Source organism: Carassius carassius, chromosome 3, assembly GCF_963082965.1.
Source record: "Carassius carassius chromosome 3, fCarCar2.1, whole genome shotgun sequence".
In the NCBI taxonomy this organism is placed as follows: domain Eukaryota; kingdom Metazoa; phylum Chordata; class Actinopteri; order Cypriniformes; family Cyprinidae; genus Carassius; species Carassius carassius.
Genome location: NC_081757.1, coordinates 38,216,859 through 38,243,984, shown reverse-complemented (window position 1 = coordinate 38,243,984; position 27,126 = coordinate 38,216,859). Strand labels below are relative to the sequence as shown.

At 35.7% G+C, this 27,126-nt stretch overlaps 2 protein-coding genes across 2 annotated transcripts; one reads left to right on the top strand and one right to left on the bottom strand.

Moving 5' to 3' along the window:
- Nucleotides 1-7,095: 7,095 nt before the first annotated feature.
- dhcr7 (7-dehydrocholesterol reductase) lies at nucleotides 7,096-12,280 on the bottom strand. The gene is made up of 8 exons (XM_059537566.1): nucleotides 12,144-12,280; nucleotides 10,985-11,096; nucleotides 9,775-9,997; nucleotides 9,581-9,671; nucleotides 9,229-9,442; nucleotides 8,460-8,664; nucleotides 8,147-8,278; nucleotides 7,096-8,031 (listed from the first exon to the last, which is right to left on the bottom strand). The coding sequence occupies exons 2-8, from the start codon at nucleotides 11,089-11,091 to the stop codon at nucleotides 7,567-7,569; spliced, it is 1,437 nt and encodes a 478-aa protein (XP_059393549.1). The 5' UTR covers nucleotides 11,092-11,096; nucleotides 12,144-12,280; the 3' UTR covers nucleotides 7,096-7,566.
- Nucleotides 12,281-13,076: 796 nt separating this feature from the next.
- Nucleotides 13,077-26,529, top strand: nadsyn1 (NAD synthetase 1). Its single transcript, XM_059537553.1, has 21 exons — nucleotides 13,077-13,260; nucleotides 13,380-13,440; nucleotides 13,688-13,804; nucleotides 13,893-13,946; nucleotides 14,064-14,153; nucleotides 14,260-14,311; nucleotides 18,731-18,819; nucleotides 18,967-19,084; nucleotides 19,327-19,458; nucleotides 19,543-19,614; nucleotides 19,686-19,810; nucleotides 21,428-21,476; nucleotides 21,677-21,779; nucleotides 21,860-22,028; nucleotides 22,696-22,831; nucleotides 23,988-24,094; nucleotides 24,180-24,311; nucleotides 24,563-24,632; nucleotides 25,659-25,787; nucleotides 25,888-26,064; nucleotides 26,236-26,529. Exons 1-21 carry the CDS (start codon nucleotides 13,176-13,178, stop codon nucleotides 26,251-26,253), a joined length of 2,085 nt encoding a protein of 694 aa, XP_059393536.1. The 5' UTR covers nucleotides 13,077-13,175; the 3' UTR covers nucleotides 26,254-26,529.
- The last annotated feature ends 597 nt before the right edge of the window (nucleotides 26,530-27,126 follow it).

Here is a 27,126-nt window from a genome sequence, read left to right as displayed (position 1 = left end):
GGGTACTGAGCTCACACAGTTAAGAGTCACCATGGGAACTGAAGAGGAAGCCAGGCCTGTAAAAGCACTGATGACGGTGATGATGACAATGGCGAGGAAGGTTTGTGTGAACGGAGAAGGCTGAGTCAGGAGAATAATGCTGGGATGGGAGAAGGGGTGTAGTCTGGGTTATGGATTTGTAATGGGCCCCTAGCATGTGAGTTTTAATAGTTTGGCTCAAGTCAAAGAGCGTTGAGCGAATGGGACTTTACAGCAAGAACGTCATTGTTTTAACAGCATTTTCTCTTATAGTGCCCTCTGGCTAATGGGCAGACATGATTAGGTTTGCGATTACTGATGCTGATTGTGCAAATCTTTCTGCAGTGCATTTAAGTTTATTTGATTGTTAACTTGGATTCAGTTTGCGTTTTATTCTGGGTGGAACAGAACGTTTCTTTGTAATATTGTGTACATTTTTGATTACATATGCATTTTTCTTTTATATTGTTCTTGAATGGCAAAAAAAGGATTGAATGACATTAGGGTTCTGTTAATGGTTTTTGGCATGTAACTACTTCAACCAATTTCTTTTGCAGACACAATATCTTACTGCAATACTCTGAACATTGTTATACAGAGGTTAAGTCTAGAAGGGAGACAGCTACGGCTGCTGGGCATGCACACATTAATATAGTGTTGTTTACGTCACACTGTACAACATTAAATTACTGTTTTTGCATTATTGTAAGGGGTATGTTTAGGGTTAGGGTAGATGTAGACAAAAAAACAATCTAATAGGTAGAATATTAAATGTATTGTTTATTTCAACCTTATACAGTGTGTTCAATCTGAACAAATGATTCTTACGAACTAGTTCTCTTAAGTGACTTAAAAACTCAAAGTGACCACTCTTGTGTCACTTTTCATTTTACACTCTTTTTAGTGGATAAAAACATACAGCACAACATTTATTTTCCAATTCCTGACTCTTGTGAGTCAGTTCTTTTTTTTAGTGAATCAGAATCATCAAGTGGAACCAGTGTAGTCTGATTTCTGAGGAGTCAATACTTTTATGTAATCAAACACATATGGCTTACAACTAATATAAGACTTAAATCTGTGTAGTTACTGTCTGGTTGTTCACACGGCAATGAGTACATTACAAGTTTTCTCAATGTTTTAAAAAAAATGAATCAAATGTGTTAATTGTTGATTGTTTAGATGTTAGGTTAGTTATTGCATTGAATTTAAGCAGTCCTTTTGTAAAAAAAAAAAAAACTCCATGTTTCACATCATTATTGGATGCTTTAATAATATAATTGCTTATATGTGACATGATTGCATGATTATGTAAATGAACTAGTGAACTGAAGCAGTTCATAATTACGAACTGTCTGAAAGAACAATTTTTTTTTGTGGAAAGAATACGGTTGAGGCTATGGATTACAGGTAATCATTTTATAAATATTGTTCGTTCAGGTTCTTGCACTGACTGATCATTTTGCTTCATAAGACCTTACTATAGAATTAAGAGCCACGATTATTAATTTTGTGTTCCCTGATATGGTTTTTTTTATTTTATTTTTTTTATTATTATTCTTAATCAAACAGACAGCCACTAAATTGCATTTAATGTATCACCATTAACTAAGGTTTAAGCTTAAAATCTTCTTTAAATTTCTACTGAAGAAAAAAGACATCTACATCTTGAATGGCCTGAACTAACAGCAAATTTTAGCTTTTGGGTGAGCTATCCCTTTAACAATATTATGGGCTGCTCTGTGTTCCTACACACACTGTCAGGATCACAGCCAAAGTCTGCTATTCTGAGATGTGAGGTGTAAAGACAAGCCCTACTGACCTTTCTGCCTGCTACCTTTGCCAGCCTCCAAAAGCGTCTGGCCTCAGTCTGAGCTACATTTCCTCTCGCCAGCCCATGTGGACAGCTGACCATTACACCCACAGAGCCTGTCCCAACAATCCCCTTTCATTCCTGTGCAAATATGTCTATCAGTCACCACCGCAACTGCCAGCCGATGTCCCTCAGGAATCTCTCCACCTGTTCCCATCAGAGAGAGAAAGAGCGATGGAGGGAGGGGAGGGATATAGAAGGAGTGATAAAGAGTGTGCGGTATGGAAAAAGACAGAAATACTCAAACTCCCACTGACCGCACCCTGAACGTGACCCTCTGTTTAACACAGCAAGTAATGTTAAGAGTCACTCCTCCATATCCAGACATCCCCCATACATATATTCATATGAGAATCAGCTGTGCTTGAAGGTGCCCTTTACAAAGGGTTAGAAAGGGGTCATTTTATGGAATATGTGTGGTGTGCATGAAAGTCACTTACAATATGTACCAAATTATGTTTTTTTATTTTTGCATAACAACACGACAATACTAGTTGGTATGGTAAATTAGATTATTAGTTGAAAAGCTAAATACTATAATGCTTGTATTTATTTAATATTATGGTAGTCACATAGAAGACAATTTTATAATAGATTACGATATTTGTCATTTTATTTTCACTGCATGACAGTTTTGGGCATTTGCAACACTTTCCTGATCAGATATGTAGTATTGGGAAATATTCTTTACAATAAAAAAAAGTGTCTGTTAGAATTTATTTTCACATGCAATTTATTCTTGTGATGGCAAAGCTGAATTTTCAGAAGTCATTACAGTCTTCAGAGTCACATGACCCTTATAATATGCTGATTTGGTGCTCAGTTAACATTTATTATTATTATCAGTATTGAAAACAGTTGTACTTAAAGAAATAGTGTCACAGTTATGTTCTGTTTTGGTTCTGTTTCTGTCTCCACATTTCTCCGAGTTCCCTTGTCTATTAGTTTCCATGGTTTTTGATTAATTTGCTCCACACTTTTCAGTTCTCCCTAATTAACTTTTCTAGTATTTAAGCCCTGTGTTTTGCCCTAGCTCCTTATTTCCGGTATTGATGTTGATTCGTGTTAATCTCCTGCCTGTGGATTGATTAAAAGACTATCTGTTTATTTCTGTTCATGTGTTGTGTACTTTCTATAAATACACATGACAAATAGTTCATGCCAAAATAAGATCTATCTATAATGAATGTTAATTAAAATGTAATTTATATAAGAATAAGTCCTTTTTATTTACTTTATTAATCCCCGAAGGGAAATTGGGTTCCTTACCAGCTTCAAAAAAATAAGAATAAAAAATAGAATTATATATAAAAGGAATGAGAATAAAATGTCAAAATCTAAATAAATAGATAAAGGTAAAATATTGTACTGAGAATTTATAAAGACTATTTGCTATTTCCTTTAGTGTGTGCATGTGTGTGTGTGTGTGTGTGAGCGTGCACATGTGCATTTTGTGTGACAGGAAATTACAAGCATTTTTTTTAGCAATATGATGATGTGTTTTATTCCATGGTGACAGAAGCTTACACTCACCTGTTCCCACAATTTATCTCCACAGATGAGTGATCCACTGTATCCTACAATCCTGGAAGAAACAGGCAGCAGAGTCTTTATCCAACGCCTGCTCAACACATTCCACATTCCTCACAGATGCCATCTATTATCATCTGACATCATCTCTAGGTTACTAGTTTACTGACTCACAAACATTCCATGCTAAATGCCTCCTGCATAAAACACTTGACTAGTTATTTGCCTTCTAGCAGATGCTTTTACATCCTGAATGGTTTTCTGTGTGTTAATTGTATAGGGACAATTCACCTGGAGCAACCCACGGGTTAAGAGCCTCGCTCATTACACATAACTGAGGTCTCAGGAACTCTTCTATTCTTTTGAAACACCAGATTAGACGAGCAGTCAAGATATATATATATATATATATATATATATATATATATATATATATATATATATATTGCGTAATATAGTGAACTGTAATCAACTTTTTAAGATGTTTTACCAGATTTTTCTTACAAATTCCAAACAAGCAGCAAAGAAAAAAGAAAAAAAAAGAAAGAAAGAAAAGAAGAAACAAAATGGGAAAGTTAATGTCATTCAATGTAGCAGTACAATACAAATAGCTACAAAATAAATGTGCGTTACAGCTCGGATAATTGCAACATAGTCTCATTGAAAAACATACTTCTATCTACATTTTTAGTAAACTCCAAAAACTTACCTATACATGCAGTACAACAGTTTTTCAAATAAAATTAACACCAGATGGATGCAGTAAATAGGCTTTTTTTTTTTTTTTACTTTTTTGTTTTCTCACACAAATTATTTACTAATAGGATTAGATAAATAAGGATAATCACTTACATTTTGATGTCTGCATCACATAACCAGCTCTATAAATTGTATTTTCTGACATAGTAAACTTGCTCGGTTGCTCACCTGGTACAGAATAGCACTTGCAGTGGACTGGAAAAAGGGTGTTGGGTGTTGTACATGCTTTCATCAGGTGCATTGTTTTAACATGAGTTAATAAAACAAACACAAATGTATTTGTTCACATAACTTAAACATCATCAAATGAAATTATATATATATATATATATATATATATATAATTATATATATATATATATATATATATATATATATATATATATATATATATATAGAGAGAGAGAGAGAGAGAGAGAGAGAGAGAGAGAGAGAATAAATACACGCAATACATGCAGTTATTTAAATATAATAATAATTTTCAAGTGCTTGATTGATTCAGATTTGTCCTACATTAATCTAGTAGATTGTACATTTTATATAATTACCTGAAAGCAAGAAATCAAGTTTAGAAGAAAAACACAATTTTGTTTTGTACTGTAGATTACAAGTACCATGTTTTAGTAAATCTTTAGTAAATTAAGAAATATAAACAAATAAATATATATTGACTCTCTTGTTATGAAAATACCCGACAGATTGAAGAAAACAGATAAACCATACATTGTTGCAGTTGTGTTTTTCATCTTTATGTTTGATCATTCAAAGCGTTTCTATCTTCTTTTTATTCAGCAGCATAGCTGGATACCTTTGTAGGGATTTCCTGGAAGGTACATGTGGCTATGGCACTCCATAATGTTTACATAAAAAGTAAAAACATTTTTAAAAAATTTAATTTAAAAAATGTCACAAAATGTCATATGAGTTTGCCGAAACTTTGCCAAAGAGACATATTTCCAATGAGCGTTTGTTGGAAAATTTGATCTTTGATGAGAAATCCAACAATTTGATGTGAAATGTCATTGAAATCTCTGTTATATGATGACAGATTTTCATATTCTTAATCTTGCCTATGAGAAACGGTTACACATAGACTGTCCACTGCTGTCCATGAGGCATGTAGCGTCTCATTTTCATGTGTGGTATTGTTTAACACAGGGTGGAGCTGGAGAGGAGCAGTCTGGTGACCTTTGGGGTCATGGTGTCAGGGTTGTTTAGTCTGCCTTTTACTGATCATCACTTCTCAAGAGATGGACACAGAGCTTGGACCTGACAAAAGCACACAGAGAGAGAAGACAAAGCATGATGGAAGAGTGGGAGCGTCTAAACGCCATTTAATGTCAGCTTATGAGTAAGGCTTTGTCACACATGAACACTGCAAAGGTGGAGATGGAGGGGATTTTTGTGTTTATGTGTGTGTTGACTCCTCAAGGTCACATAAAAGCCACTACACAACGCCTTGTGTAACACCAACTACATCTGTGTGGGAAAATGTCCAGAGTGTGTACACAAAACTATTTCTATTGATCGCTTCTCTCCTCTATTTCTCTCTGAAATTAAGCCAAACTACAAGGTTGTGTAAACTCCCACACACCAAAAAAACAAACAAAAAAAACCCCCTAGTTTCTTTCTTTATTCTCTTTCTAACAGATAACCTTTGCTCAATGCAATTTGTAGGTCAGATAAAAACAAGGAAATAAAGTAGCAGAAAAACAACGAAGCCTTTGAAACTTCTATGATATTGATGCTAACTGCGTTCTCATTAGACAGTCATATATGTATTTATTTATGAACCAAATAAATGGGCATTAAAATGGGCATTTAAAGGGAAACACTCTTCAACAACTCCACATGGTTTGAAATATTGTTAATAGCAAAATAATGCAAGAGTTACATTCTAAAGTAATACTTTAGGTTAGTAATTGTTCAAACTAACATTCAGTGTACTGTGTGTGCTCAGTTAGGTGTGTTTTCCATGTACTGTACTCTAATGTCCCCTGCTCATCTAAGACACCCTGCAATCGCCACAAGCAATAGAAATGAAATCTACCTAACTGAATGGTTTTGGTCTTCTCTTCTCTCCGACTCCCATTCATCAAACTCTGGACAGCCACTTTGAATATTGGGATGGCTTTTTCATTGTTCTGCATTAGCTTTGTAAGACAAAAAGTGGGAAATCAATGCAAATTTGATTTGCATAACTTGCTTATTTCCATTATAGTCCGTGTGAAGAATCTCATCATGTGGTTTACCCATTTTATATTCCACAAAGGAAATCTGAATTGAATTTATGACATGTACCACAGTTCAGTATTTTGATATTTCCAGCGTATGGGATTTCCTGTCACATATACTTGCAGTTCAATGTTTAGTACTACTCACACTGTTCTAGAGCGAGCTTAAGACTCATGATCCAAATAATCAAGTATAGTAGTAAAAATGCGGTTTATACTGTATGCATCTTGCTCTGTGTTTTATTAATGTACAGTAAGTGCAGGTGGCATGTTGTTTTTAGTGAATTAGCCATCTATCCTGGTTCAGCAAACAAAGCCAATCATATGTTTTGTAAAAGAATTCAATGGTATTCATGTGCATCTGTTTCAAGTGTATTTAGATAAGAAAAATATGCAAGATCAACTAAGCTCTTTTGTCATTGCATGTTCTTGTCAGGCTTGTTAAAAAACTCTGACTCCACCTGCTGCTGGTGGTGTATCATTATCCTGAACTTAAACTGAGGATGTGTACTTTTTAAGATTTTTTTTTATTTAAGTAATTTAATTTATATGAAATGAATGTCCAAATGAGCTTCATTATTATTAAACTGCTTTACTGCACAAAGGTTTTTCTTGCACTACAAATATTTTAACAATTTTCAGCTTTAGATTCATTAATATTACAACTAGAACAAGCAAAGAGAAAGTGGGAAACCTTTATTTCAGAAGTTTGGCTGGTAGAAAAAATATGAATACATATGTAAGCTGTAGTCTGAGCATTTCTAAATGTATAGACTTTTGTATATTTACATCCTGAGCAATAATGAATAACAATCTCTATACAATGGGGGGGGGGGGGGGTAAGATAGAGCTAGACAGGAACACTAAGACTTGAGCTGATCACAGTATCTTAAAAGCTTTTTCAAATGTCATTCTTTAATGCAGTGCATTGTGTCACCTTGATAATCTTGCACGTATGTATTCATGTATAGTACATCCACACTCACACTCACTAAAAGGCAAAATATTCTTTGTAAAATCTGCCATTCACACTCTCATAAAAAGATTAAAAAGCCAACTGTTTAAAATGAGTATGAGCAGCCACATAAAATAACAAGATAAACTGCTTTTCTGTACATAGTTGAGAAGCAGGATGGGATATGGCCAAGTGCTCTAGAAGATGTTAGGCAGTAAACGGTAGGGCACGACTGCGGTGTAGCGCTCCCAGTCCTTGCTGTACTTGCTGCTACAGCGGTGCTCATCACGAATGCAGCGGTGCACCAGCAGGATGGTCATGTAGACGATGTAAAAATAGGGCAGCAAGTGCCCACCACCGCAGGCCAAGCAGTACGCCAGGGAGCCCATCAGGTCGCCCGTGTAGTTCATGTGACGAGCCACCCCCCAAAACCCAGAGGTCATCAGCTTGCTCTTGTGAATCCCGCCATCGGCCGATCGGTATGAACACTCGATGAAGGTGGGCTTCTTACCCCAGATTTTACAGTTACCCTCTGTGCGACGGAAAAGGTCTTTCTGGTGGTTGGTTGAACGGAAGATGTAGTAGCCCACCAGTCCCAGGATGAGGACACCTGCAGCATGAGGCGTAGAAAGCTGGATGGGGTTGTAGACCAAGTAAAGGCCCTAAAGAACAAGAACATGACATCAACAGCATTACTCCTACTGAAATCACTCAGTGAAGGTGTGTGTCCAGTATTGTAGATGTCCCATCCAACACATATACTGCTCAGATACACACCTGTAGTGTGTAGAGGAAAGGAAGCCACACGCAGTCTCCCCAGCCCAGGTACCAGCCAAAGTGATCATGGCAGATGTCTATAGTCTTGAGGTACCAGGCTTCGTTCCAGAAGAAATCCAACACATAGATGGCCTTAGAGAAGAAAAGGGTCAAGGTTGTGATATGAAGCAGTGAAGGGAATGATATGAATGAAAAGAAAAACACTTTATGAATCAATACTGAAAAAACAATGTTGTTGAAACGAGGCAATGTAAGTAATAGTAAAGCACTACTAAGTTGTTTTATAGTGACACCTAGTGGCTACTTGACTCACTTGCAAAACATTGACCAGGATCATAGAGTTTGTCACATATCCATACAGCTCCTGCTGTTTAGCAGCGTAGGATAAGTTAATCAGGGTCCACGCCACGATACCCGGCCGGCCGTTGAAGAAAAGCTTAAAATCAAACCATTTTCCTATGCGAGGGTTGAACTCAATTCCCATCATGTAATTGTAGAAGATGTTGCCCGTGAATTTACTGCAAATCAAACAAAAATAAGATAGATTCTATTTAATGTTTGCATGTATTTTAATCTTTGGACAATTCAATCAAACACACATCATGCTTTTTTTGTGACCAGTGGGGAAAAACCCACACACACTCGAGATATTGTTAATGGTTAAAAAAAAAAAAAAATTCTAAGTAGAATAAGTATTTTATTATTATAAAAATAATTATTGCTATTGTTGTTTTGTCATTTTTAGTTATAGTATTTATTCAGTTAGGCATTTCAAATGTTCAAATGAAAGCAAGACTGTTTACACTTTCATTTATAATTTTACAACACGCATCTCTTCCGACTCAAAACCAGATTTCAGCCATAAATTTAATATGCCAAACCCTGAATAAAAATCAACCGTGTCTGTAGAATTTTCTTACAAAGGATGTGTGTGTTACCTGAATTCTGCTGGTTTCAATATTACATTAAATGTGGAAAAAGATCTGAAATGAATTTACTGGTTTACTTCTCAAAGCTCGAGTTTAACAGAGATGTGTAGATTCACTGTATGCACTGTAAACAATCAAAACGTGTTTTCTCACCAGTCCTCTGGGTTGGTAGGGAACAGATAAGCCTTAATGAAGGCGAAAGTGGACACGGCATAGCCGAGGATGTTGGTGCACCATAAGAGAGGGATCCAGTTATCAATGATGATGGTTGGAGAAAACCAGTTTAAGTATTGCGCATTAGCCACCCATAAAACATGAGTGATTATCCAGCACTGCAGACCGTTGACTTCATACTTATTAATCAGACCTGAGAGAGAGCAACACATTTACATTACATGAATTAAATAAGGTTTTGATACATTGTACCAAACAAACCAATAGCGAGTCATTTGAGTAAATCAGTGTAATTTATGTTTTTGTTCATTATCGTGTATTTTTTTTTTACCTGCTGGTGTTCGAGCACCATCCTGCACTCCTCCCACATAACCTGGAAGAATCTTATGCATGATATCTGGAACGCACATGTACAGCACCACCTAGTGTAGACACAACCAAATCTCATAATTCAAGCTCAAAACTACTGAAATATTCCTCACTATAAATGTTATTGAGCATTTATTCATCTGTAATTCTGCACACCTGAAATGTGACCCAGATTGCGTAGATCTTGGCAGCAGCCCACGTGAAGGAAGGGGCGCGGCTCCAGATGGTGAGCAGGGTGGCGTCGCCGTTGTAGAGGTCCAGTAACGGGTGGCTGATGGAGCACTGGTACTGATCACATGCCATGATGAAGAAAAAGACGATGAAGGGGGCAAAGCACAGCAGCAGGATCACACCTGTCAGAGAGAACCAATCCACCTCCCTACAGAGATAAACAGATTAGCAATATGAGCCTAAAGTCATGTCAAATATGTGACGCTGGACCATAAAACCATCGCATGGGTGTATTTGTAGCAATAGCAATGTTAAGATAGTATAATAGTAAAGATCATGTTCCATGAAGATATTTTGTACATTGTCTACCGTAAATATATCAAAACATAATTTTTGATTAGTGATATGCATTGCTAAGGACTTCATCTGGACAACTTTAAAGGCGATTTTCTCAGTATTTTGATGTGTTTGCACTCTCAGATTCCAGATTCTGAAACACTTGTATCTCTGACAAATACTGTGCAGTCCTAACAAAACATACATCACTGGAAAGACAATTTTCAACTTTCAGATGATGTGTAAATCTAAATTTTGAAAACCCTTACGACTGGTTTTGTGGTCCAGGGTCACATATGAGTACTAAAATCAATATCACGGAGTATCAGTATCAATATGAGTAAAATGTGAAGAACTGATGTCAATGTAAAGTAAAGTCAATGGAATCACCCATTTCTGTTCAATAGTGGTGATTTACAAATATAGATCAAAATTGCTACTAGGGAAAATTCCACTGTTCTCTCTCTCTATTCAATTCTACACCGTTGACAACTTTTATGACAATTCTAAGGTTTTACAGTATTGTAGCTAATTGCAAATGGACAATTTGAAAAGAGCCACCAAAATGTTATTTATTGTTTTCCATTTATGTTGCATAGTCAGCATGAGGGTGAGCGATTAATAATAAATAATTGCTTTACATAATTGTAGACAATGCATTCACAATATCAATGTAATAATGATATGATCATTCACTTATACTGAGCTTTTGAGTGACTCATACAAGCAGTGACTGAACACAGAAATAGTACTTTCAATGCATACAATTCATCAGTTATTTACTTCAAAATAAAAAACAATATATATTATAACACTGAACCGGATCAAACTATGCTTAATGTATGACTGAATGGCTTACCATGCTCTTCCCCACTGCACCGGCTCCTTCGCTTGGTCTTTCACCCCTGCCCGGGCTCCATTGGAGCTGCCCTTATGGCGCTTTCTCACAGCGTCGGCTGTCGTCATGATGTCTGAGGGAGTGAAATTTAAAAAAGCAGAGAGAAAGACAGAGTTAGATTGGGAAGAAGATCATAAAAATAACCTCTGAGATGGTAAACATGTATCTAGCATGAGTGCACAAGAGAAGAACAAAGTGCACTGCAGATAACAGATAGCAAACAGAAGATCTAGGTGTTATAAATATTATAAGTCCATGGTTTTAAATAATTATTATAACATAACTTATCATATATAATCTCGTGGAAAAAGGCCAGGGTTGTATCCTTTAGCGCTATGACATATAATGTTATCTTTCCAACTGATATGAGGTTGTTAATTGTGTGTTTATTTTATGCAAGAAAAGACGGATGCTTTGCATAAATCTATTTTCAGTTTATGGATTTTTAGTCCACTGAAAACTCTTCTTGTCTTTTATTATGGGCATATTAACAAGTATGCGCATGAATAACACCAAGAGCAATGTTCTACTTAGCGTTGTATGGTTTCAAATATGCAATGGTGCTTTATTTACAATCAAGCTATATTTGTATCAAATCAATCAAAAGTATAGTTTTTGTCTATTTAGGAGACATACAATGCTAGTTATACCATAGATAAGGTTTGCGTTACACCTGTACATTATTCTGGCCTTTTTCCACGAGATTATATATTATTCTGCCAAAGTAAACATACTCGTTGAGATTAATGCGACAAAAACGAGTTTAAAGGGAAATATGACTCCAGTCGTAACATACTTCCTCATATCAATGCCAATCCAAAGTAATAGTTGTAATTACCCCCAATCCGATACTATAATTAAGCAGGATGCAGATACTAAAAAAGTATTTGAAAGATGCGTGTACATAAAATGCTCGATAAAGCATGCATATAGTCTACAATGCACTCAAAGAATTATACATTCTGTTGATAAACTTGCATGTGTAACGTTAGTTGTACTGCACACTAAACGCATACCAACTGCACATGCAATGTATAATGCTGGAAATATTGCCTTAAAATAAATATAGCAGATTACATAAAAGCAACTGTTTAAAAAGTGAAATATCAAAAAAGCTTACAGTTATAGGTGTACAGTTCACGCTGCCCAGATGTTCACAGTGATGCACCGAGCAAAGGGGAGTCTTTGGCCGAGTTCTGCCTCCACCCACAGGTGACGTAATGACCATGCATCCAATCAGAGACACATGAAATGCATACTCGTGTCAGTGATTGGACAACCGAGACCTGAAGCCATGAGCGCCTGATGAGCTCAGCCCATGGGTCCTGCTGTCTTCTTCATCAAGAGCATCCACCTGCACCACATTTACGCAGTTACATTACAGCATTAGAAATGAAAAGTACATTTAAATTGCAATTGTCCAGTCTATAACAATGAATTTATAAAAAAAATTTTTTTGAAGGAAAATGCCAACCTTTTAATAAACACTCGTAAAAGCTTTATTTGGTTCACTGCCAGATTTGTAGAGAAAACACCTCACTTGTTGTTAAAAGCTAATGATTAATTGCCATAATTAATAAATAAATATATATATATATATATATATATATATATATATATATAAACATTAGTTTGGAACGTAAAATAACAAATTTTAATGAAAGTTTTACATTTACATTTACATTTAATTACATTTATTATTCACAATTTATTTATTTTAAATTTATCCTGGTATTTTATTGCATTGACATAACAGTCTGACTCATTTTTATCTTTATTCTTATGGATGAATTATTTAAAACTTAAAATACGTTGAAAGAATATTGTATGGTGCTGGTAGTTTAATATTAGATTGGCTCTGGATAGCAAAGATTGCATGTTCTTTTATTATTAATTAATTAATTTATTTTCTAATCAAAGAATGTTTAACCTCAAAATTTGTCTCAATGTGCTGTCTCTGCTAGTAGTTTACTGTAAATATGTTTGTATATTCTGAGGTTTAAATAGTTTTTCTTGCTCTAAACTATTACTTTTATTTTGAAGTGCAGAATCGTACAGACCGGAAATAGAACTACAACAAATAAAAGTTTAGAGTACTGTTGCACGGCAGGGTTGGTTTGATACATTTTTAAATCATTTGTATCTGTGTAAAATGGGTCGCAAGGTTACATTAGCGACTTGCTCCTTGAATCAGTGGGCACTTGATTTTGAAGGCAACTTGACAAGAATACTTCAAAGTAAGTTCTGATTCTTCATCTGCTACTTGTCTCGAGTAGTATTAACTAATAGCACCAAAGGTCTTATGATCTTAAAGTGACCTTGCCTCATTTTACATTTATTCTTTTCTCTAAAACAGGTATTGAGATAGCCAAAAAGAAAGGAGCCAAGTACAGACTGGGACCAGAGCTAGAAATCTGGTAATATTGTCATTCATAGAGTGTAGATATTTCAACAAATATGTGATGCTTTTTTTTTTCTATTGAGAATAGGGAGGACACCCAGATTATTGGAATATTTGCATTCATATATAATATAATATAATATAATATAATATAATATAATATAATATAATATAATATAAACCATCTGTAATTCAATTTTGAAAATGAGAAAACTGATGATACTGTATTTTGTGTTCTTTCACAAATCTTTCATATGCATCAGTGGTTACGGCTGTGCAGATCATTTCTACGAGTCCGACACCCTGCTCCATTGCTTCCAGGTTTTGAAGTCACTCTTGGAATCTCCTTTGACACAAGACATCATCTGTGATGTGGGAATGTAGGTGATATTGTTTAAAACATTGTGAAATAATAATAATAATAAGTTGTATATGATTTCGAAAGCATTTAACTTGCTCTATCCACAGGCCTGTTATGCATCACAATGTTCGATACAACTGTAGAGTCATTTTCTTGAACAAGTAAGATTTTACTATAGCGCAGTATTATAAATGATTTGCATATACTGCTAAATTACAATAATGTATAATAATATCTTATAATATATCTAATAATATGTCTACTTTTATATTTGACAGAAAGATACTGTTAATTCGTCCTAAAATGCTCTTGGCTAATTATGGCAACAACAGGGAATTTCGATGGTTTTCACCTTGGAGTCGACCCAGGTATATTCCATGATATATTGGTTAAATCTTGGGGTTGTTTGCCTTGCAAAGTCTTTAATAATCAGTGATAAATGATAGATCACATATGAAATGAATTTTGTTGCAGACATGTTGAGGAGTACTTTTTACCCAGAATGATCCAAGATGTGACAGGACAGGTAAAATATTATTATTTTGTATTACCTAATCAAAACGCTCAATTATTATAAATTATTAAAGATATTTAATTATTAATAATGGGTCTTATTATTAATTTGCTTAATATTAATGCTATATATATATATATATATATATATATATATATAGGTCCTTCTCAAAAAATTAGCATATTGTGATAAAGTTCATTATTTTCCATAATGTAATGATAAAAATTAAACTTTCATATATTTCATATATCAGCTCATGAAAACCCCAAATTCCTGTCTCAAAAAATTAGCATATTTCATCCGACCAATAAAAGAAAAGTGTTTTTAATACAAAAAAAGGTCAACCTTCAAATAATTATGTTCAGTTATGCACTCAATACTTGGTCGGGAATCCTTTTGCAGAAATGACTGCTTCAATGTGGCGTGGCATGGAGGCAATCAGCCTGTGGCACTGCTGAGGTGCTATGGAGGCCCAGGATGCTTCGATAGCGGCCTTAAGCTCATCCAGAGTGTTGGGTCTTGCGTCTCTCAACTTTCTCTTCACAATATCCCACAGATTCTCTATGGGGTTCAGGTCAGGAGAGTTGGCAGGCCAATTGAGCACAGTAATACCATGGTCAGTAAACCATTTACCAGTGGTTTTGGCACTGTGAGCAGGTGCCAGGTCATGCTGAAAAATGAAATCTTCATCTCCATAAAGCTTTTCAGCAGATGGAAGCATGAAGTGCTCCAAAATCTCCTGATAGCTAGCTGCATTGACCCTGCCCTTGATAAAACACAGTGGACCAACACCAGCAGCTGACATGGCACCCCAGACCATCACTGACTGTGGGTACTTGACACTGGACTTCAGGCATTTTGGCATTTCCTTCTCCCCAGTCTTCCTCCAGACTCTGGCACCTTGATTTCCGAATGACATGCTAAATTTGTCCAAAAGTCCAGTTTTTTGCCACACTTTTTCCTTCCCACAGACTTCCCACTGAGGTGCCTTGATACAGCACTCTGGGAACAGCCTGTTCGTTCAGAAATTTCTTTCTGTGTCTTACCCTCTTGCTTGAGGGATCAATGATGGCCTTCTGGTCAGCAGTCTTACCCATGATTGCGTTTTTGAGTAATGAACCAGGCTGGGAGTTTTTAAAAGCCTCAGGAATCTTTTGCAGGTGTTTAGAGTTAATTAGTTGATTCAGATGATTAGGTTAATAGCTTGTTTAGAGAACCTTTTCATGATATGCTCATTTTTTGAGACAGGCATTTTGGGTTTTCATGAGCTGTATGCCAAAATCATCAGTATTAAAACAATAAAAGACCTGAAATATTTCAGTTGGTGTGCAATGAATCTAAAATATATGAAAGTTTAATTTTTATCATTACATTATGGAAAATAATGAACTTTATCACAATATGCTAATTATTTGAGAAGGACCTGTATATATATATATATATATGTATACACACACACACACACACACACACACACACAGCGGGTAACATAATTATTGAACACGTCACCATTTTTTCCCAGTAAATATATTTCTAAAGGTGCTGTTGACTTCACCAGATGTCGGTAACAACCAAAGTAATCCATACATATAAATAAAACAAAACAAATAAGTTCAGAAATTAAGTTATGTGTAATAAAATGGAAGGACACAGGGAAAAAGAAACGGAAATTTATTTAATACTTCCTACAAAAGCCCTTGTTTGTTGGTAATGACAGCTTGAAGACGTCTTCTGTTTGGAGAAACTAGTGGCATGGGTCGCTCAGGTGTGATTGTGATCCATTCTTCGACACAGTCTTCAAATCTTGAAGGTCCTGTGGGCCTCATCTGTGAACTCTGATCTTATTTTCTGTTGGATTCAAGTCAGGTGATTGGCGTACCATTCTAGCAGCTTTATTTTCTTTCTCTGAAACCAGTCGAGGGTTTCTTGGCTCTGTTTGGGATCATTGTCTTGCTCAAATGTCCACCCTTGTTTCATCTTCATCATCCTGGTACTGTAGGTGTTGGGACTGAACCAGCTAATATTAATTTCCACTGACGAAGGGCAGGATTGCTTTCTAATTACTGATAGATTTCAGCTGGTGTCTTCACTTTCCATTTTTTTTTGCACTTGCCTTTCTTTATGTGTTAAATACTTTTTCCCTGTTTCATTCCATTTTACTACACAACTTAATTTATGAACTTATTTGTTTTTATTTTCTTTGTATGTATGGATTACTTTGGTTGTCACCGACATCTGATGAAAATTTCAATATTAGGTTTAAGGTTAGGTTAATTATTATTATAATTTTTTTGGGAAACTGTGGTATACAAGCATTCAAATTTTGGTATAGGTAAGATTTAAACACCTGAGACAGCTGGCAGTTAAGACATTAATAATGTTAGAAAAAAGTTATTTCAATTAAATGTTGTTCTTTTTCATTTCTTTTCACGAAAGAATCCTGACAGAGATTCAACATTGATAATAATAAGAACGGTTATTCAAAATGAAGTACCAAAAATAAGTATGTTCTTAATTATTCGGTTACATCTACTAGTTGCTTATTAGAATGTATATTACTAGAATATTAGCCATGTATTAGTGCTAATTAAGCACATATTAATGCCTTATTCTCCATGACCTTATTCTACCTTACTCACGATTAATTAGCAGAAAATTAAGAATTTAGTGAGAGAAAAGTCATAGTTATTAGTAATAAGCAACTAATAGATGTAACTGTAAAATAAAGTGTTACCAATTATTCTTATTTCACATGTATATTTGCATGTACAGTGGGTACGGAAAGTATTCAGACCCCCTTACATTTTTCACTCTTTGTTATATTGCAGCCATTTGCTAAAATCATTTAAGTTCATTTTTTTCCTCATTAATGTACACACAGCACCCCATATTGACAGAAAAACACAGAAGTGTTGATATTTTTTGCACAATTTATTAAAAAAGAAAAACTGAAATATCACATGGTCCTAAGTATTCAGACCCTTTGCTCAGTATTCAGTAGAAGCACCCTTTTGATCGAATACAGCCAAGAGTCTTTTTGGGAAAGATGCAACAAGTTTTCCACACCTGGATTTGGGGATCCTCTGCCATTCCTCCTTGCAGATCCTCTCCAGTTCTGTCAGGTTGGATGGTGAACGTTGGTGGACAGCCTTTTTCAGGTCTCTCCAGAGATGCTCAATTGAGTTTAAGTCAGGGCTCTGGCTGGGCCATTCAAGAACGGTCACGGAGTTGTTGTGAAGCCACTCTTACGTTAGTTTAGCTGTGTGCTTTGGGTCAATGTCTTGTCGGAAGGTGAACTTTCAGCTCAGTCTGAGGGCCTGAGCACTCTGGAGAAGGTTTTCATCCATGAGATCCCTGTACTTGGCCGCATTCATCTTTCCCTTGATTGCAACCAGTCGTCCTGTCCCTGCAGCTGAAAAACACCCCCACAGCATCATGCTGCCACCACCATGCTTCACTGTTGGGGCTGTATTGGACATGTGATGAGCAGTGCCTGGTTTTCTCCACACATACCGCTTAGAATTAAGGCCAAAAAGTTCTATCTTGGTCTCATCAGACCAGAGAATCCTTCAGGTGTTTTTTAGCAAACTCCATGGGAGCTTTCATGTGTCTTGCACTGAGGAGAGGCTTCCGTCGGGTCACTCTGCCATAAAGCCCCGACTGGTGGAGGGCTGCAGTGATGGTTGACTTTCTACAACATTCTCCCACCTCCCGACTGCTTCTCTGGAGCTCAGCCACAGTGATCTTTGGGTTCTTCTTTACCTCTCTCACCAAGGCTCTTCCCGATAGCTCAGTTTGGCTGGACGGCCAGCTCTAGGAAGGGTTCTGGTCGTCCCAAACGTCTTCCATTTAAGGATTATGGAGGCCACTGTGCTCTTAGGAACCTTAAGTGCAGCAGAATTCTTTTTGTAACCTGGGCCAGATCTGTGCCTTCTGTGTCTGAGCTTTTCAGGCAGTTCCTTTGACCTCATGATTCTCATTTGCTCTGACATGCACTGTGAGCTGTAAGGTCTTATATAGACAGGTGTGTGGCTTTCCTAATCAAATCCAATCAGTATAATCAAACACAGCTGGACTCAAATGAAGGTGTAGAACCATCTCAAGGATGATCAGAAGAAATGTACAGCACCTGAGTTAAATATGAGTGTCCCAGCAAAGGGTCTGAATACTGAGGACCAAGTGATATTGCAGTTTTTCTTTTTTTAATAAATGTGCAAAAATGACAACAATTCTGTGTTTTTCTGTCAATATGGGGTGCTGTGTGTACATTCATGAGGAAAAAAAAAAGAACTTAAATGATTTTAGCAAATGGCTGCAATATAACAAAGAGTGAAAAATTTAAGGGGGTCTGAATACTTTCTGTACCCACTGTATATTTGCAGGGACACATTATTTGGCATAAATAATCATCTCATCTGTTGTCACTTATAGACCACAGTGCCGTTTGGAGATGGGGTGCTGTCCACCAAGGACACCTGCTTAGGGAGTGAGATTTGTGCTGAGCTGTGGAGCCCCAGGAGGTAATGCTCTGCAAACAATGATCTCTTCATTTAGCATCTTAAATCCTTTCCTAATGTCCAAATATACATGTATTATATGCTATGCTATAATCTTGTGAAATAAAACATGAATGTAGTTCCATAAATTGCTTTTACTTCTTTCTTCAGTCCACATGTTGACATGGGTTTAGATGGTATTGAGATCTTTACCAATTCCTCTGCAAGCTACCATGAGCTACGTAAGGCTGACCATAGGGTGAACTTGGTCAAATCTGCCACCACTAAGGTAAACAAATTATATTAATATTTCTGAATGAGTTAAATCATATTACAATAGAAAACAGTTTAAACGGTAATAACTTGTTACAATATAATATCAAATAGATAGGCTCGGCCTTGGTGAGAATAAGAGACTTCTTTAAAAAACCTTTTTACCTTTTTAATTATTCCAAACCTTTTACAGTATATACTGTATTAATGAAGCTAGTGTTGACACTGAGCCTTATATATAGGATATGTTTGTTTCAGAGTGGAGGGATCTATCTATTTGCCAATCAGAAGGGCTGTGATGGAGACCGTCTGTACTACGACGGGTGTGCTATGATTGCCATCAATGGAGATATTGTTGCCAGAGGAGCGCAGTTCTCACTTGAGGATGTAGTATGTGCCAATTCACACTTACTTGAATACTGAGACTCGCCCAAGTGACTGTGATTGATCTGTCAGATTTCTTCTGACTTGCAGGAGGTTGTCACAGCCACTCTTGATCTGGAAGATGTTCGCAGCTATCGAGGAGAGAGGTGTCACCCACACATGGTGAGCAACTGTAAAAGACATCAGAGTTTGAAGTGTCAAAACATACTTTAAATATTTGTCTTACTGTGCAGGAATATGAGCACAAACCTTATCAGAGGATCAAAACAGACTTCTCTCTGTCTGACTGTGGTGACAGGTGTCTGCCCACACATCAGCCTGTGGAATGGATCTTCCACACCCCAGAAGAAGAGATCAGGTAACTTCAATGAGGAAAAAATTACCCTACATATATAACTTAGATCAATACATTTAAAAGAAAAGTTTACCCAAAAAGAAACATTTGCTGACAAGTTACTCTCCCTCATGACATCCAAGATGTAGGTGAGTTTGTTTCTTCATTGTAACAGATTTGGATAAATGTAGCATTACATCACCTGTGTATCTCTACAGTGGATCCTCTGCAGTGAATGGGTGCCGTCAGAATGAGAGTCCAAACAGCTGATAAAAAACATCACAATAATCCACTAGTAATCCAAAGACTCCAGTCCATAAGTTAATGTGTTGTCAAGTAAAAAGCTGTGTGTTTGTAAGAAAATAATCCACCATAAATGCATTTTAACCTTAAACCATTTGAACTTTGAATCGACTCCATGATAACACAAGTCTATGTCCTGACATGAAAATCCACTGACATTTGTGTTTAGAACTGTCTTGGACTTTTTATTTGTAAGCGTTTTTTTATCTGTAAAAATGTTCTTTCCTGATACATATGAGGCAACTTTTTCTGTTATGGATAGAGAACTCATATTTTAGCCTAAAGCAACGGTTTAAAATCTTAAAAACATAATTTGTTAATTACAAACACACAGCTTTTCATTTCACAGAACATGGATTGATTGATTGATGGACTGTAGTCGTGTGGATTACTTGTGGATTATAGTGATGTTTTTATCAGCTGTTTGGACTCTCACTCTGAGGGCACCCATCCATTCACTGCAGAGGATCCACTGGTGAACAAGTGATATAATGCTACATTTCTCCAAATCTGTTCTTATGAAGAATCAAACTCATCTTTGATGCCCTGAGGGTGAGTAAAATTTTCTCATTACATTTAAATTCTTAAGTAAATGTACATACATAATGACATATAAATGGCAGAGACCACATTGAAAATGTGTTCTTTTTTTCCTGGAAACAAACAGAACATTGAATGATTTTTGAAAACTTTAAAACATCATATAATATATAGATGTAAAAAGAAGGATCATTTTTAAGATTCTGTGTATATATTTTAGATTTTTTTGTCGCTACACCTTTTCATTCAAATTGTTATGCAAATAATATAATTTGTAATCTTTTTATATCTCTTTTAATTACAATTCCAGTTTCTACATTACAAAATAACAATACAAAGTAGAAGCATATACACTTGTGGAAGACTGTTAATTTTCATAATGCATGAACAGACATGTTCTGCTGCTCTCTAGCGGAGCTGCATATTAATACACTCTCAAACTGATCGCGAGTTATTTAAACCTGGTGATTAAGATTTTCCTGTAACATGCCAAATTAATGTTCTGTTCCAGTGAGACTATTTTTGTTACTTTAGAGTTTTAGAAGTACCTTGTGACACTAATTTACTCCAGGCTGTATCATCTCTGTTGGCAAATAAAGAGTCAGACTTAAAGATGAAAAACTGTAAGAGGGGAAAAGTGTAATAATAATAATCTAATAATAATAATAACCCATATAATAATCTACATACAGTAAACCAGTTTGCAAGTATATGTTCCTTTTGGTATTATAAATTGTATTTTATTGGTGCACATTTATAAAATCAATTATTACATGTTTGTTTTGGGTGTTATTTCAGTCTTGGTCCTGCCTGTTGGTTATGGGACTACTTAAGGAGGAGTGGACAGGTGTACATTTTTATTCTATTATGCATGTAAATATGAATGTTAACATTCATTTAGGCAATTTATTCAAACTTGATGCTTGTTTTCGTATTAGTCTTCCTAGCAAATATCTTTATATATTTGCATGCATATGCTTATGGTCATGAATGTGAACATATAGGACATTGATAACTAATGGGATTTGTGTGTTTTGTTGCATTTAGGCTGGTTTCCTTCTTCCCCTTAGCGGTGGTGTGGATAGTTCGTCCACTGCCTGTATTGTGTACTCCATGTGTGTGCAAATCTGCCGAGCTGTCAAAGATGGCAGTAAGTCCAAAATACACACACACACACAGAACCAGCTAATTTAAAGCTTACCCTCTAAACATGTTTCCCACTGGTCTCAGATCCTCAGGTGCTGGAGGATGTGCAGCGGGTGGTCAGTGATTCGTCCTACAGGCCCGAGGACCCACGTGAGCTGTGTGGACGCCTCTTCACCACATGCTACATGGCTAGTGAAAACTCCTCCGAGGACACTCGCAACAGAGCTAAAGATCTCGCTGCACAGATCGGCAGGTCAGTGGATGACATGGCATATAGTACATTTTTAATGTCTTTTAAAAAGAAACCTCTGGTGCTCACCAAGGCTGCATTTTTATTAGATTGAAATCACTGTAAAAATCTATTTTAATATATTTATAATTTTTTTTTATGATGGCAAAGCTGAATTTTCAGCAGCAATTACTCCAGTATTAAGTTTTTGCTGCTTAATATGTTTATGAAAAACTGTGATACACTACCATTTTAAGATTTGGGTTAAGAAAAAAGTAAATGAATATTCAGCAAGGATGCATTAAAAGTGACATTAAAGACATTCATAATGTTACAAAATATTTATATTTCAAATCATTTTTGAAATATAAATTCTAATGTTCTGTTGAACTGTTCATCTAAGAATCCTGAAAAAGTTTTCATAAAAAATATTAAGCAGCAAAAACCGTTTTCAACATTGATAATAATTTATAAATAAGAAAGTATAATAGTTGAGAAGCAAATCAGCATAAAATAATGATTTCTGAAGGCTCATGTGACACTGAAGACTGGAGTAATGATGCCAAAAATTCATGAATAATAATAATTTTTACAATTATATTATAAATGTAATAGTATCTTTTTCTGATTGTAAATATTTAAAATACAATTATTATTATAAAAAGTAATATATGATTTTTTTTTCTCTCAGCAATCACCTAAATATCAATATTGACATGGCAGTAAAAGGCATGCTGGGAATCTTCTCTATGGTCACAGGGAAGTGGCCTCAGTTTCGTGCTAATGGAGGAAGTGCCAGAGAAAACCTGGCATTGCAGAACGTCCAGGTAAATCATAAACACTGATGCTATTAATAAATGTACAGTATGATTTTTTTTATTAGTGACTTGTTGCATATTTTTTGCAAGGAATACATAATTAACATTTTCAGAAAAAACAACAACACTTTGGTTGACCACCATGAGAATCTCAGAATTACAAATAATTTAAAATATTTACACCTCATGCAATACCATTGAATGTGCGATACTAAGAATGTTACATGTAGTTGTTGATGGGCATTTTGATTTGACTAGTTGCTGATGATTTCTTTTATATGGTTCTACATGACTCATGACATCACAAAAGCGCGGGCTTGAGAAAGCAGATTCTGTCAGAGTGATGCTAATTTGCTGACTTTTTAAAATGCAGTTTGCTTGCATTGTAACACAACCACCACAGTTTCACAGAATAATATTGCAGTTAGTCACCCCAAGCGTCAAATGACCTGCGAATTTGCTGAGTTCGAGTTCTAGATTCACTACTTTAAAACATAAATATATAGATCAGTCATGAAACTCTAGATAGCGCGGGCTGATGGGTGGTTAAAGTAACTGATGATATTCAGAGAGTTGAATGACTTGGCACAAGCTGATTGGTTCATGCTGCATATGCAACCAATAAGCTTACTGACATGCATTTATATGGCTGGCAAGCATTCACATGAGATTCCTGCAGCGTGCGTTTCTCTGAAACCCTCCACCTTCCCCAGCTCCACCTGTATAGATCTGCTACGGGTTATTTTATATGCTATATGTGCAGCAGCAGTATGTCTTAAATACTCACTGCACCGTATTGCCATATGTTTTGGCAGTAGCAAATTTTGTACTTCTTTGCAGTAGCAGCAAGAATCTACAACTAAAGCAATAACTAACAGCAGCACCAATTCAGCAGCAGCATAGCAGATCTATTCCACCTAGACCAAATACATTAACGTTGCCATATCCATCACCATGCTAAAATCTTCAGAGAGTTGTCATGATTGAATTAACATAGTAACTTTATGCAACTCTTTCCAAGAAAATAGCTTGTACTTTTAGACTGGCAAAGTAATGCTGATTAGAACCTATTTAAGACATTTATGATGTCACAGCTTTGAAAGTGGTATATGTGTCTGATGAATGTACATGATGCATGTGTGTTTGTATGTTTACTTCAATACAGGCTCGTATCAGGATGATTTTGGCCTATCTCTTTGCCCAGCTGTGTCTGTGGGCTCAGGGAAAACCTGGTGGTCTCTTAGTTCTTGGTTCAGCAAACGTGGATGAGAGGTGTGTCTTTATGTTGTTCTTTCTTTCAGTATCCAACTGTCAGTAGTATTGAAGGTTGCTTAAAATTATTCTTTTTTCTTTGCAGCTTGACTGGATACTTCACGAAGTATGACTGCTCCAGTGCTGATATCAATCCCATTGGAGGCGTTAGTAAGATGGACCTGAAGTGCTTTTTGCAGTACTGTGTAAAGCGCTTTCAGCTCACTGCCCTCATAAGGTGTGTAATCATTCCTTTGGTTGCACATTTGCTGATCAAATAGCTGATGTAGTGATGTTTTGGCCAACAAAATTGAAAAAAAAAAAAAATTATAATAATAGCTGTTTTCTATTTGAAAACATTTTAACCTGTTATTTATTCCTGTGATGGCAACACTGATGTTTCAGTAGCGATTACTTCAGTTTTCAAGTGCCACATGATCCTTCAGAAATCATTCTAATATGCTGATTTGGTGCCCATCTTCTGTACAGCATTTTGGATGCTCCACCAACTGCAGAGCTTGAGCCACTGACTGATGGCAAGGTCGTCCAGACTGATGAGGTAAACATAGTCAGCCTCATTCAGTGATCAAAATGAGGTTTGAATACTACTGCATTTCTCAGTCATTGTGATTGATTGAGATGGGATGTGCAATGGACTGTGCACAACTCAACTGTGTTTGGCAATGGTTGTCCATATGACTCCTGCAGTAGACTGTGTATTTTTCTAAGCCATCTCCTCAGTCAAAATGATCAAATTTCACTTGAAAAGTTTTTCATTGCATTCATGTGATTTCTGCAGTTTGAAACACAAAGCAGATTTATTACAAGCGATTCTTGTTGTCATTAAACATTAAAATCTAGCACGTCATGGGAAAACATAATCCAAAAGCATTGCATCCATTACTGATATTTCAATCTAGAGCTTGCATTCATGTCATTTTTTTCATTTCTAGAAAATGTCTTCTAGTATATAGAATCTGAATGAATGTAAAAAAACAACAACAACAACACACATTCTGTTTAATTAAATCACTGGATGGTGCAGATGTGTCTTATGTTACATATATGAATTCAGTTTTAAACAATGACAGATTGGAGACGATTATTGTGTGTTGTTGTATGCCTGCATGGCTTTAGATAATTTTTTAGTGGCTTTTAAAGAATGGTAGGGATGGAATCAACTTAGGCAAAGTGGTCAAATAGCAAATAAAATTATGTTTAATAATTGATTTTCAATTAGTTTTTTTATTTTAATATATTATTTTATGACATTTAAACTATTCAGTTATAGGTGAAATTAAAAATATACATTATATTTATATATTGTTATTCTAAATACCTTGTAGTAAATAAATCAGTGTAGGATTTGTAACTACTGTGGACATTTATTTTATTTATTTGTAATTTATGCATTTTTGTTAGTCATTTATTTATTTATTGTTGTTTTCCACTTACTTGTTCGAGTTGTCCTTACTTTTATAGGGCATGTTTACTATGCTGCTGTGCCCTTTTGTGCTTCCTCCATCACTGTGTGCATGCAGACAGATTGTTTTACAGCATGTATTTCTGTGCTTCCCTCCCACAGGTTGACATGGGAATGACCTATTCAGAGCTGTCTGTGATTGGCAGACTCAGGAAGATCTCCAAGTGTGGTCCATACAGCATGTTTTGCAAGCTGATTCACTCATGGAAAGAGACCTTCTCTCCCTCACAGGTCAAACATGCCCTAAACGTTACAGTACTCATAGTGCCTGACACTTTTAAAAGCAGTTAATACTGATATTTGACCACTGTTATTTTTGTCTGTTTTGCAGGTGGCTACTAAAGTGAAACATTTCTTTAGGATGTACTCAATCAACAGACATAAGATGACAACAGTAACACCCTCTTATCATGCTGAAAACTACAGTCCAGATGATAACCGCTTTGACCTCCGTCCTTTCCTTTACAACACACAGTGGAGCTGGCAATTCCGCTGCATTGACAATGAGGTCAGCAGATCTACAGAACAATGTGATTTCATTAGGCTGTATTATACAAGCTTTAATATTGAAACTTACAGTAATGCTGTATACTGTATATAGATGTAAATATTTGTCTGAAGAAGTCTGTGTGTATTTTTTCTATTTGTATGAAATCCATTCTGTTTTTCTGTTGTATAGGTGGCTGTGATGGAGTGATATGGAAGATTTATGTACAACTGTTATCAGAAGCCATTGATTCTTGGTCCAAAGATTCATCTCGGCCGCTGATGTTATAGTGAGCACTCAAAAGTTCTCTGCACTCTTTCTGTTTGGCTACATGCATTGCAACTTGTTGTAGTTATTGTTTTTCTTAGGATGTATAAATCCTAAATAATTTTGTTCACATTACGATGCAAACAATCAGGTTTGTGATCATTGATGTTGTGTATGGTAATGGTCGTTTAAAAATAAAACAATACAAATGAAATTGTTCATTTGCAGTTACTGTTAAATAAGATATCCTGTATTGTAACTTTCACTTTCATAATCTTCCACTGAATAATTTGCCAACCATATATGCCCAGATCAGCTCGGGTATGTAATGACTATAACCAAGCAAATTAAATGACTAGCATTTTTGAAGAAAAGAGGCATGCCTGTGCTATAACCGTGATGATGACTGGGTCATTCCTAGCAGAACTCTGTAATATAATAAATATTTCTACAAAAAAGATTATGCTCTTTCTTTATATAGTATGCTTTGGTAAAGCTCAGGCACTTTAGGTTTCTAAATTGTAGCTTGATTATCTGCAAGAAACTGTATGTTTTTCCAAACCAAAGTATTTTTGTTTAAAAGAATGTAGGTTAACAAACTGTTTTGGTTACCATTGACTTTATTTTTTTATAGTTATAACGTTTAGTTTTATGGTTGTTCTTGAAAATATTGTATATTTTATGACCACAAGAAGAAAGAACGTCATGCAGGTTTGGAATGACAGGAGAGAGAGAGTAAATAATGGCAGGATTTTCACTTTGAAATGAAAAATGCTTTTAACTTGAGGGTAATTTTAGAAATGTAAAAAAAAAAAA